General features: G+C 44.6%; 2 protein-coding genes across 2 annotated transcripts; both read left to right on the forward strand.

Moving 5' to 3' along the window:
- Positions 1–3,471: 3,471 nt before the first annotated feature.
- Positions 3,472–4,129, forward strand: EDB91DRAFT_1250578 (uncharacterized protein; the record flags this gene model as incomplete). Its single annotated transcript, XM_041323244.1, has 2 exons — positions 3,472–3,792; positions 3,851–4,129. The coding sequence occupies 2 exons, from the start codon at positions 3,472–3,474 to the stop codon at positions 4,127–4,129; spliced, it is 600 nt and encodes a 199-aa protein (XP_041174994.1).
- A 1,165-nt stretch (positions 4,130–5,294) lies between these two features.
- Positions 5,295–5,495, forward strand: EDB91DRAFT_1021199 (uncharacterized protein; the record flags this gene model as incomplete). Its single annotated transcript, XM_041312564.1, has 1 exon — positions 5,295–5,495. A coding segment is annotated over one exon (201 nt), but the record flags the coding sequence as incomplete, so codon positions are not given.
- Positions 5,496–13,929: the final 8,434 nt, after the last annotated feature.

The following is a 13,929-nucleotide window of genomic DNA, read 5'->3' on the forward strand; positions in this document are numbered from 1 at the left end:
CCTCTATGCATTCAAACCCTCGACTTGGAGCTGGATGGTCACTTTCTGGCGTCCACTCCCAATTACTTGTCGGCAATCCTAGATATTACCCAACAATTTATTGCCATAGATCACCTGCAACTCAGTTTTTACAACTAACTGCTGATTTCTCCAAGTTTTGATGTCCCATTGGACAAATATTGAACCATTCTGGTCAAGAATCTCACCATCTTTCTACCACATTGGTACAAATATTCAGGTCAACACCCCTTGGTGAGCACTATATATGAAGCCATTTCACATTAAACTAATGTCATGTAGTTCAGCTGCAGTCCTTGGCTACAAGTCTTCCAGCATGTTGAAAAGGTTTGTCTCAGGCCTGGAGACACAACAGCATCTGAGCTGCAGGAGCTCAAGGCTGCTTTTTGTCATCCAGAAAATTCTTATTGTTTGGATATTAGCCATTTTATGTAACATTTATACCTATGTCATACCACTTCAGTGTATTTGTCCTCAATACTTCTCTCCACTATGATACACGCAAACATTTGATACTGAGTATCAGGTGAAAATGACCAGGCCACTAGAATTCAACTGGGAATATCCAGTTCACCATTTAAACCTGTCATATACCTGATCCAACCGCTCCAATATCAATATCCACTCCGCCTTCCGACCACCTCCGCCTCATCCATCCTCCGCTCCATCCAATCACAGTCTGCATCCGCTCCTATGGTTCCACTCGACCACCCGACTGGTCACCTTCTAGAACGTCTCCATTCAACTGGAACCTCTTTCCTCTTTTAGATATATACTTTCCCCTTCAGTACATAGACCCTTACTTCTGGATCACCGGTAACTCCTTTTACCGCTTGATCGCTGATCTGACGCGTACATATTGATATCCGCTCCGACTTATGTCTTTGCCTGTGTAAGTACTTACAAACTATATCCTTGGTACATATCTTTACAACATAAGTCTCCTAATCACTGCCTCACACTTAGAAGTATATAAAATATCCTGTACTTAGATATTTTCCCCAGTCTTAATATTACTTGTCTTCTTGCAGTTTCTACTTCAAGGTGAGAATTCTCAGTAGGACCTTGCCTCCTCTGGACACAAGTTTCATCTTGTTGTCACCTCCGACTTTCCGCTCCGACTTAGAGCCACTTAGAGCCGTGCTCTAAGTCTTTCCCCTTACTTCCCCGCCTCTATCAATAATCCCCCTTTGCCCCTATCCACTAGCACTTGTCCACTTGTCCTATCGTCAGACAACGTCGGACCCACTCCAAATTCAGGGCACATACTCAGCTAAGGGCGCAGCACAAGAGCTGAAGCCAAGCCCCGACCCCTCCACTTCTTGAGCCCGGCACGGTACCTAACAAAACCCCGAGATCATCTGTTAATGTCTTTTCTTTTCTTCCACCATCTATGTACCCCTGACACATTCATAGTAGCTCTTGACTTATGATTGGATGTTACTATCAATGTACAATGGCTCAAGTGTGATGGTTCATGCTATATAGACACATAGGAGCCAAAAACATACCATGGGAAAGACGCTGATCTTCATTGATCCATTTTTAGGCCATATTGCACCATAGCCTAGGTTGCACTCATGATCAATCTGTATGAGAATATCTATAGGTATGTCCCAGTCTGAGAGTTACTACTGTTTCTCAATCTCATTGGGATACTTTGTTGCACTTTGTTGTCATCTGGAGTAATGATCTATACTTGCAGCACTCATATAAATTGGTATTGAGAAGTCAAAGGAGCTCATCTAAGAACCATTCGGGGCGATGGTGAATGAGACAGACAAGATATAGTACATCGTCACAATGAAGGGTATGAGGATGACCACAAATACCAAATGTATGCCTAACAATGTCTCCGGTTTCGTGCCAGAGCTTGAGGATCCACCAGAACATGCTTTCTGAAAATCTGACACAAGCAAGAATGTCTTTGAGTGCAAGGTGTTGATGCTCGTGAAGATTGATTGCGGCTAGTTTGACGTCATGACTGATTTTCCGATACATGATGGTTAATTTGTGATGTATGTATGTGGCTATTATTTATTTATTTTGTTCTTTCTCAAAATGTCGCTACTCAGCTGTAAAACCTTATTAATACAATGTGGAATGTCATTCTTCTCCCCACAACGTCATTCTTCCACAATATCATCCATACACAGACAAAGCCAAACATGTACTGTAGACTGCCTGAGGACCACCACTGGTTGCGGATTTCAGGAATACCTGGCTGAGTTCTATTCACTATTTAATGCTTCAAACCATCAATTTCTGTTTTTTTTTCTCCATCATCATCATCCCAGTGTATGGGGTTTGCTGCCGGAATTTGCCATCATCATTATTTCATAGATCACCAAGATACGTTGTAATACTATATTTACAAATATTATATATGAGTCTCATGCACTGGAGGTGTGTCATATACCTGATGCGACCGTAAGAGGAATTACCGGTGATCCGGAAGTAAGGGTCTATGTACCGAAGGGGAAAGTATATGTCTAAACGGGGAAAGCGGTTCCAGTTGAATGGAGATATTATAGAAGGGGACCGGTTGGGCAGTCAGATCAGGTATATGACAGGGATACTGTCATATACCTGATCCGACCGCTCCAATATCAATATCTGCTCCGCTTTCCGACCACCTCTGCTCCATCTGTCCTCCACTCTGTCCAATCATCATCTGCATCCACTCCTACACTTCTGCTCGACCGCCCAACCAGTCCCCTTCCATAATGTCTCCATTCAACTGGAACCTCTTTCCCCTTTTAGATATATACTTTCCCCTTCGGTACATAGACCCTTACTTCCGGATCACCGGTAATTCCTCTTACCGCTCGATCACTGACCCGATGCATACATATTGATATCTGCTCCAACTTATGTCTTTGCCTGTGTAAGTACTTACAAATTATATCCTTGGTACATAGCTTTACAACATAGTTCTCCTAATCACTGCCTTGCACTTAGAAGTATATAACATATCCTGTACTTAGATATTTCCTCAGTCTTAATATTACTTGTCTTCTTGCAGTGTCTACTTGTGAGAATTCTCAGTAGGACCTTGCCTCCTCCGGACACAAGTTTTATCTTGTTGTCACCTCCAACTTTCTGCTCCGACTTAGAGCCGTGCTCTAAGTCTCCCCCTTTTACTTCTCCGCCTCTATTAATCACCCCCCTCTGCTCCTATCCACCCTCTGCACTATCCTCCACCCTTCTCCACTCCGCTCCTAGTCAGCCTGCTGCTATTAGCGCTTACCTCCCGACCCTCAAAGCGGACCAAAGTGGTCTACTCGTCCTACCGTTGGACAATGTTGGACCCGCTCCAAATTTGGGGCATGTACTCGGCTAAGGGTGCAGTGCAAGAGCTGAAGCTAAGCCCCAACCCCTCCACTTCTTGAGCCCAGCACAGTACCTAACAAGGTGCTTATCAACGAGACTAGCACCACTGTACAACCAAGCATGTTTCAGACACCCCCACAGTTTCCCACCAAGGACTTACAAAACACCCAGCTTACTCCTGCAATCACCGACACTCCTTTCAAACAGGGTAGTTCCACAAAGTTCCCCTGGACAACCAATGCGCGTTGCCGGCATTTCACAGTTAATGCCATGGGCACAGAGATGAAAAATTATTGCGTTGGCCTGATGCTAGTCCAGGAATTTCTTGAGGAGTTCCTACAGACTTCAGAGATACCAGATCTCCCTGCTTTAACCTTCAAGAGTGGCATATTTGATACCACAATCTCTGTCAAAGATGAGGTGCTGGCTTATGAACCATTTGTGAGCACTCCATAACTACCATATTGGGATTGCTGACAGTCTAACTTTAATGTTACAGATTGGCACTTTGAAATCCTTTGCCCCCGCTTTATCATTCATTGACACTTCCAATCATGCAGACACAAAGCTTTCTCAAGCTTTCTCATTCACTGTCAAGCCGGACATCAGCATATATGCTGATGGAACATCCCACAGCTGCAATGTTTCTATTGCAGAAGTTCTTGTCAAATTGAAGTGGGCTGCCGTTCATGATGCCTTTTGCGACCCTCCTCTTGACTCAAAGGACAAATCCTCCTTTATCAACCAGACTGTCTGTGAAGACCATGCTCAGGGGTAAAGTGGAGTCTGAGGGGCTTGGCTTCAGCTCATACGCTGTGCCCCTTACCCGAGTATGTGCCCCTAATTTCGTATTGTAGTCCGACTCAAGTTCTATGAGCTCCGACAGGACGTCGGAGCGGAGGTCCTCTGAAGGAGGACCAACAGACTACTAGGTGAGCGCAGGAAAGTCAGGTGGGGGTTGTTCCGCCCGACAGGAGGGAGGCCGGAGACTACTGTGGTCGGAACCAACAGTAGCAGCGGAGTGGAAGGAACTGCTTGGACAAAGTCCGAAGCAGAGCGGAACAGAGGGGACGGATGCGAGAGTGCGGGGTCTAGTTCTGATGGACGGGAGGTCAGGGGAGCGGAGGAATGGGGGAACGGGGGAACGGGGGAACGGGGGAACGGGGGAACGGGGGAACGGGGGAACGGGGGAACGGGGGAACGGGGGAACGGGGGAACGGGGGAACGGAGGATCTGAGGATGACTGACCTAGGGAGTCAATCCCCTAGGCCGGCTTAACAGGAGTTGACTAGGATCAGGCCCAAGTCAAAGAACAGAAGAGCAGGGCTTAGAAAAGGTAATATTCAGACTGAGTATCTACAGACAAATGTACATATGTTTATATACTCTAAGTAATGAGCATAGCATAGCAGAAGGCTATATGCTGAGTGTACAGGAATACAATAGGATGACTGAGACATACGAGAATAAGGCTCGGGGAACAGTATGTACGCGACGGATCAATAATTGCTAGGGTATAGGGATTACCGGTGATCTGAAAAGCGGAACTATGATACTAAATGGGGATAGGACCAGTTGAGTGGTTCCTAGTCTAGGAGTGGACCGGTGAGGCGGTCAGACGGACTAATAGTTGGGTGGGGGAATATGAGCGGAACTGAAGGATCCGTGCGAGTCGGAAAAGCGGAGGGAGTAGGAATAGGATTGGGCGGACCAATAGGGTGGAGGAGCAGAGATCCAGATAGGGTCGGATGGTAGGGATATGGTGTTGGAGGAAGTAGGGGTAGTGTCAAAGGAGCGGAGTGGAGTTGGGTGGAGGTAGCAGGGCTAGTCCTGCTGAGATGCACTTTGTGCATTGTCGGAGGAGGAGGGATGGAGCGGATGGGAAACAGGGGGTCGGACCAGCAGTAGGGATGTTCACAGGTGGTATTGGAGGTGCTCAGATCCGGTATATGATAGACACATTAGGACAAATCACAAGCTACACTGCAGCCCAGCTTGGTGCTCAATACCGTACTCACACTTTCTCGGCCCTGATTGTGCACAATTTTGCTTGCATCATCAGATGGGACAGGGAGGGAGCCATTGTTACTCACCCCTTCAATTACAACAAATATCCACACTTAGCCAACTTTTTCCATCATTTTTCACAAGCATCACCTGCATTGTGTGGCATTGATACATCAGTGACACCCACTAGTACTGAGGAGGCCATTTGCACACAGTTGAAGTTAAACCTTCATGCTGACAGCGCATGTTCAAGCTTACCATGCCTGCTGCTGAGGGTGTTGGTTCATTCACATTGATTATTCCTGCACCTGTTGCCCATGGTCTTTCACCTGTTGACTGTAGGACACATACATGTCCTGCATTTGACCTTGCTGTTAGGTACCGTGCCAGCTCAGGAAGCAGAGGGTTCAGGGCTTGGCTTCAGCTCTTGCACTGCGCCCTTAGCCAAGTATGTGCCCCAAATTTGGAGTGGGTCCAATGTTGTCTGATGATAGGACAAGTGATCCGCTTAGGTCTGCTTTGAGGGTCGGGAGGTAAGTGCTGCGGGCCAACTAGGAGCAGAGCGGAGAAGGCAGAGGATAGTGCGCAGGGTGGATAGGAGCAGGGGAATACTTGATAGGGGCAGGGAAGTAAGGAGAAGACTTAGAGCATGGCTCTAAGTCAGAGTGGAGGGTCGGAGGTGACAACAAGATGAAACTTGTGTCTGGAGGTGGCAAGGTCCTACTGAGAATTCTCACCTTAAAGTAGAAACTGCAAGAAGACAAGTAATATTGAGACTGGGGAAAATATCTAAGTACAGGATATGTTATATACTTCTATGTATAAGGCAGTGACCAGGATAACTATGTTGTAAAGCTATGTACCAAGGATATAATTTGTAAGTACTTACACCGGTGAAGACATAAGTTGGAGTGGATATCAATATGTATGTGTCGGATCAGTGATCGAGCGGTAAGAGGAATTACCGGTGATCCGGAAGTAAGGGTCTATGTACTGAAGGGGAAAGTATATATCTAAAAGGGGAAAAAGGTTCCAGTTGAATGGAGACATTATGGAAGGGGACTGGTTGGGCGGTTGAGCAGAAGCATAGGGGCAGATGTGGACAATGATTGGACAGAGCAGAGGATGGATGGAGCGGAGGTGGTCGGAAAGCAGAGCAGATATTAATATTGGAGTGGTCGGATCAGGTATATGACACTTGCCAATGACAAGATCATCATGTTCAAGGACTATACACTGTATGGCTGTATATTATATAAAATGTGTCACATTTTTATTGTTTGATGAGTATCTCATTTGATAGAGGGTGTTACTGTGATTGTATTCCACTCACTTTTATAAAATTTGGTGGTCAGGAACATGAGTTATGTCTATTTTACTGTTTGGAAGGTGATACCACTCCATGACCATATTCAACAGGTATTATGTCATCTACAGGGAGTTATATCACTTTCATATAGGTCTATAAGTATTATAATCAGGTAAATTTGGTATCTCCATCTGATGATGACCATACTCAGACATTTGCTCTATGTGAGAGGAGGAGGGGGTGAACTATAGCAATGAAAAAAATTCCTGTGATCCTGAAACTTGGTTTATCATCTTCTCTGACCTTTGAAATGGTGGGCACATGATCAGCTTGGTCACTGGTACATCCAGAGTGATGTGGCTCTGGTGTCTCCTGGTGGGTTGAGATGATCTGAGTTTATCACCTCACAAAAAATTCTGGGGATCCTGAAAACTAGCCTATTATGTTCTCTGGCCTTTAAAATGGTAGGGACATGATTAGTATAGTTACTGGTACATTTAGGATAATCTGGGTTTGGTGTCTCTTTATAGCAGGAGGTGTTCTCAGTCTATGATCTCACAAAAAATTGCTACTGCTCTGAAACTTGGTGCACCATTATTCTTGACCTTTACAATGGTAGGAACATAATCAGCTTGGTCACTGGTGCATCCAAGATGATTTAGTCCTGGTGCCTCCTGATGACTGGAGGTGTTAAGGTTGTACTCAAGGGAAAGACAACTCAAAGGGCTTCAGCTTCAGCTCATGCGCTGCGCCCCTTACCTGAGTACATGCCCTTAATTCCTGAGGGGCAGAGAGGAATTCCAACGGAAGTCTGGGGAAGTCCAGAGGTCAGACATCAGGAGAGTTCAGCGGAACTCCAGAAGACTATGAGAGAATGGAGTAAGGCTACTATGGACAAGTCCAGAGTAGAAACAGAACAGAGTTTAGACTACCCTAAGGTAGAGCCAGAGATTTAATCCTAAGGTTGAACCCTAAGACTCGGAGGTAGACAAGAGATGAGACTCAAGTCTGGAGAAGCAGGAATGAGCAGAACTAAGATGATATTTAAACTGAGGAGTTCCGGAGTATTACAGGAGTTTATATACTGTAGGTATCATGTAAGTAAATCAGTCAGCAAAGTAAGGGCTATGTACAAAGCATGTGGAAAGTCTATTAGTAAGTGTATAATGGATCAAAGCAGTGAGGTCGGAAATGAAGTACGAATGGACGGATCAGTAAGCATAGCGGAAAGGATATAACCGGTAGCCAGAGCAATAGCTATTCTAAAAGGAGCTAGGGGTGAGTATGGAGATGAAGGTGGAGTGCCAGGTGGAATAACAGGACAGAGATCCAGACTTTAGTGAGGGAGTTCTGGAGTTCTGGATCCAGAGGTATGGGATATGACAGGAGGTGACCTAAGTCTATCAGCCCACAAAAAATTCTAAACATCCTGAAACTTGGTCCACCATCTTTCTTGACCTATAAAATGATAAGGACATGATTGGCCTGATCACTAGTGCATCCAAGATGATCTAGTCCTGGTGCCTCCTGATGACTGGAGGACACCTAAGTTTATCACCTCACAAAAATTCCTATGATGCTGAAACTTGGTTCATTATCTTCTCTAACCTTTAAAATGGTGAGGACATGGTCAGCTTGGTCACTTGTCCATCCAAAGTGATCTGGCTCTAGTGTCTCCTGGTGGGTGGAGATGATCTGAGTATATCATCCCATATAAATTGTAGGGATCCTGAAAACCAGCCTATCATGTTCTCTGGCTTTTAAAATGGTAGGGACATGATCAGCCTGATCACTAGTGTATCCAAGATAATTTAGTCCTGGTGCCTTCTGATGACTGGAGATGACCTAAGTCTATCACCTCACAAAAAATTCCTACCATCCTGAAACTTGGTGCATCATATCTCTTGACCTCTGAAACAGTAGGGACATGATCAGTGTGATCACCAGTGCATCCAGGATGATCTGGTTCCCATGTTCCCTGATAGGTGGAGATGATCTGAGTCTAGGGTCAAACATTGTCTACTCTCTAGACATAGCAGCTAGGTGATGCCAGACCCAACTTTGTCCTACCCTCACAGGACTTGTTATTACCACACCGGTGTGGGTACAACAAGTGTAGTAGCAAGAAATCTAACTACTACAAAGTTGGGTCTTTGCTGCCTGCTGCCTCGCTTGAGAACAAGCACATTTGACCCTAAAGGGGATTGCTACTGGGGAGTGCTAGTCTGTTAAGACTGTGCTCAGGGGTAAGGCTGAGTCTGAGGGGCTTAGCTTCAGCTTGTGCACTGTGCCCCTTACCCGAGTATGTGCCCCTAATCCTGGATTGTAGTCTGACTTGAGTTCTACAAGGTCCGACAGGATGTCAGAGTGGAGGTCCTCCAAAGGAGTACCAACAGACTACTAGATGAGCACAGGAACGTCAGGCAGAGATTGGTCCGCCCTATAGGGGAGAGTTGGAGGGCTGCTGCAGTCAGAGCTAACAGTAGGAACAGAGCAGGGGAGACTGCTTGGACGAAGTCTGAAGCAGAGTGGAAACATGGAGGAAAAAGAGTATGAGAGTATTAGCCACAAGTCTGACGCACAGGAAAGGTGGTGGAGGCGTGGGAAGTCGGATGAGCGGAGAAGGGGGCCAACCTAGGGAGTCAATCCCCTAGGCCGGCAAACAGGAGTTGTCAAAGGCTTTGCCCAAGAACAGGGACAAGAGAGCAGGGCTTAGAAAAGGTAATATTCAGACTAAAGATTTATAGACAGATGTACATATGTTTATATACTCTAAGTAAGTGTCATATCCCGTACCTCCAGATCCGGAATTCCGGATCTACTTCATTAAAGTCCGGTCCTCCGTCTTGCTATTCCGCCCGGCGCTCCGCCTTCATCTCCACACTCACCCCTAACTCCTTTTAGAGTAGCTATTGCTCCGGTTACCGGTTATGTCCTATTCCGCTATGCTTACTGATCCATCCATTCTTACTTCATTTCTGACTTCACTGCTTTGATCTGTTACACTTGGTAATAGACTTTCCACATGCTTCATACATAGCCCTTACCTTTGCTGACTGATTTACTTACATGATACCTACAGTATATAAACCCCTGTAATACTCCGGAACTCCTTAGTTCAAATATCATCTTAGTTCTGCTCATTCCTGCAATCTCCGGACTTGAGTCTCACCTCTTGTCCACCTCCGAGTCTTAGGGGTTAAACCTTAGGACTAATCCTCCAGCTCTACCTTAGGGTAGTCTAACCTCTGTTCTGTTTCTACTCTGGACTTCCATAGTAGCCTTACTCTGTCCCCACATAGTCTTCTGGAGTTCCGCCGAACTCCACCGACGTTTGTCCTCTGGAACTCCCCAGATTTCTGTCGGACTTCCCCTCTGTCTACTGGAAATTAAGGGCACATACTCGGGTAAGGGGCACAGCACACGAGCTGAAGCCGAAGCCCTTTGAGTAACCTCCCCCTTGAGCACGACCTTAACAAGAGGGAACAGAGTATCTTGGTTGTGCAGATCATGTATTGAGCACTTCTCATTGAGGGGTGCTTGGCCAAACTTATTATGAAGGTGTTCAGCATATGGCTCAGGAGGTATTTGTCCCTGAGGGTCAACCCTGGCAGTAGGGAGGTTTTCATTAAACTATATACTTTGGTCAAATGGCCACATTGCAATTTCTGGGAGACAATGATTGATTAGTGATGTGACCAAAATATTGTCATGAGGCAGTAACAACATGAACATGCCATCTGGGATAGTCAAAATTGCAACACAGAGCTGCTGTAGGTCATCTGGGAGAGGCAGCATATCTGGGAATATTTGCTCTTGATTGATCCATTGGCTTGCTGCAGCAAGGTGGGATAATGCATTTGGGTCATGCGACTGTTGAAGGAGGTAGAACTCTGGTTGATGACATGGACCAGCCATAATCATTTGGTGAGAGATCTTCCATTCATTGTCGTTGTTGTAATTGTCATGACCCCATTTGTTGTTGTGATACAATAAAATATCACCACTTTTCACCTCAAAGGTGGAAGTGCAACAAGTTAATTCTTTGAGGTGCTGAATTTCTTTGAGATTGTGGGTGATCTCTGTGCACATTTTGCATTTGTCTGCAGTTACAAAAATGTGTCACTTGTGTTTCTTGTCCATAAAAGTTGGCTCCCATCCTTCTGGCCAAAACCTGCCTTTCTCTGCATGACCATGTACAACCAGCAGCAACAGTTAGATGAGAAGCCATAAATGAACAATTGACACACCAAGAGGGCCACATTTCGTTCATTGAGACTCAACAACTTCTTCCCATGGTGAGTTTGCCCAGGAGGAAGCTTCAAATTCCTTCATTTGCTCAGCTTTCATCTCCTCTAATGGTTCCTCTGAGTGAGTAGGGTGTCTAGCAGCTGTGACTCACACTTCCTGTAAGCAACATGTTAGATGCACATTAAATCTTATTACACACCGAGGGCAGATGACCTGCTTTTACTAGCCAACATGACTAGGAGGTTTTTGTGAGGTGGGCAGCCGGGCAGCCTTTCTATGTGAGACTTGTCCAGAGGCTTTGAGTTTGGTGCAAGGAAGGCTTGGTATCAAATGCTGAGCATTTGATGATGTGAGATGTTGCAACAAGACGCAAGAGTCAAATGTTAACGTTCAATATTGGAGATTGGAATGACCAGCTAGAATTACCAGCTAGAGATTCAGGAGTGCCTCAGGGAGTCAAGTCAAATGTTGGCATTCAACAATGGTGAAAGTAAGAGAAAAGCAGCAATGAATGAATTAAACGTTAACATTTAATGTTGGAGATTTGAATGTCTAGCTAAAATTACCAGCTAGAGATTCAGGAGTGCCTTAGAGTGTCAAGTCAAGCATTGGCATTTGACAATGATAAAAGTAAAAAGAAAGCAGCAACATTGAAATGAAATGAATTACTTGAATGTTCCATTATGTAATATTTGGTCCACTGAACCACATGTGGTAAATGATCAACAAATGTGGTGACTGTTAAGGTTGTGCTCAAGGGGAGGAGAACTCAAAAGGGCTTGGCTTCAGCTCATGCACTGTGCCCCTTACCCAGGTACATGCCCTTAATTTCTGAGAGGTAGGAGAGAAGTCTGATGAAGTCCAGAGAAGCCCGGAAGTTAGATGCAGGGGGAGTTTGGCGGAACTCCAGAGATTCAGTAGATGTAAGAGTAAGACTACTACAGACAAGTTGGGAGTAGAAATGGAACAGAGGTAGACTACCCTAAGGTAGAGCCGGAGATATAGTCTAAGAAATAAACCCAAAGACTCAGAGGTGGACAGCAGGTAAGACTCAAGTCCAGAGAAGCAGGAATGAGCAGAAACTAAGATGATATTCAAACTGAGGAGATACAGAGTTTTACAGGAGTTTATGTACTGTAGGTAACAAGTAAGTAATCAGTCAGCATAGTGAAAGGCTGTGTACAAGGCATGTGGAATGTCTATTAGACAGAAAGACAGATCAGTAAGCAAGCCAGAAAAGTGTATAACCGAAGACCACAAAATTTGAATACACCCACATGGTATCAAAATTTAATGTTTGCAGATTTTGTATTAAATATTGGTGTTTGATGAGATAATGATGTCTACTTCAATAGAGATATGAACAATATCAATGAAGGTAACCCTAAAAAGGGACTTTCACAACTTCCAGGACAATTGACCCCAGATGTATAGACACAATCCTCAGGTGTCACAAATTGGTGAAAGCTATGGGTCTGTTAGAATCTATTTTATGGTGTGTGGGAAAACACATTACGTTGAATTGTTACAATGGGAGATTAGGAATGGATGGTAAGAGAAGCATAGGGAGAAAAGGCTTTAAGCAAGCAGGTAAAGAGTGCAGCACAGGAGTATAGGACATGAGAGGAAAGTAATTAGTCTATTACAATGGTTTCTATGGCCTCTTTGATAGCCCATGTCCCAATCTGCACCCAACAATGATCTGTCATTTTCAAATACCTCCCAACCTCCCCTGCTCCAACTAACCCCTTTGCACATATTTTCTTAATGCTTGAGAGCAATCGGATGGATCCTACTCCTGTTTTGCCCTCCATAGCCCTAACTCTTTCACTGTGTGATCCACTGGTTGTGTATGTGCACACTTTGTTACTTCCACATGGTTCAGTCACTAACCCTCAGAGTCTACCTGTATTCATATGCAGGAAGGAATAACCTATACACCCACTTACCTCAAGGCCCACTTTTCTGCTGCATGGATGATTGTATCAGACACCAGACTTGCAGCCAAAAATTATCAACCAAGGTGGCAAGGCTGCATTCAAGTCATACTGTTTGCAGATGATCACTGAAATACAAACCTTCAGTAGCACTTCTCCTCAACCAGCAGAACTCAGTAAGCATGATTGTTGATGACCTCTACTTTGATACACTTACAATATAGTAGGACTCTGACACTATGAAACTGGAAAGACTGAACCCTTGAACATCCAGCACCCAAAATCATTGAAATGGTATGTTATATTGTTGGTTTAGCTCTTCTTACTCCAATATATACCTACAGTCAACTCAAGTTCAGACATCAGCTTACTGAGTGTAAGGGAGTTCAGAACTTTCAAACATTAATGAACATCACAGCCATTTGGAGAACATGTGAGTTACACACTACTAGTAGTACTAATTTTCTTCAATAGTCAAATCAATAGTCTCATCTCCTCGTGTTCCCACACAACAGTGATGCTCAAACATGCATCTTATCATTATAAGCTCACAACCATTGCACCATGTAAGAAAACCACAGAATTTGTTTGTTGTGAGACCAGGCTGGGTGAAAGAGCCCAGTTTCAGAAGCTTCTCAAATGTTTTTCACTTTGCTGAAGTTGGTGCCATTGGATGAGTTCTAGTTTGATATCTATTTACAAATAAGTATCTTTTACTGTACAATCATAACTTGTTCCATATACCATTCCCATCCACAAACATGACTTCATATGATCTGGCCTCATCAGGTGCTGATATGAGACATATTAGATCAATAAGATATTAATGGTTACAGATGCTGGTATAATAGCCTCACCTTGTCTTGGATAATGCTTGAGTGGCAAGCCAAATGAAGTGTGCATTTGTTCAACACAAACTACATAAAGGTTCATCAGGCAATCCGAAGTTTGAAGTTGACCTGAGCTTACTGACATAACCGCATTTGCTTAATGCACAACAGGTGTGTAAGTAAATATGACATCCTTGTCTGAATGATTTTTTCTGTTTGCAGTGCTTGTGCTGTGGCTCAGGCT

The sequence above is a fragment of the Suillus paluster genome (assembly GCF_016628075.1).
Source record: "Suillus paluster strain FC165 chromosome Unknown EDB91scaffold_45, whole genome shotgun sequence".
Taxonomy (NCBI): domain Eukaryota; kingdom Fungi; phylum Basidiomycota; class Agaricomycetes; order Boletales; family Suillaceae; genus Suillus; species Suillus paluster.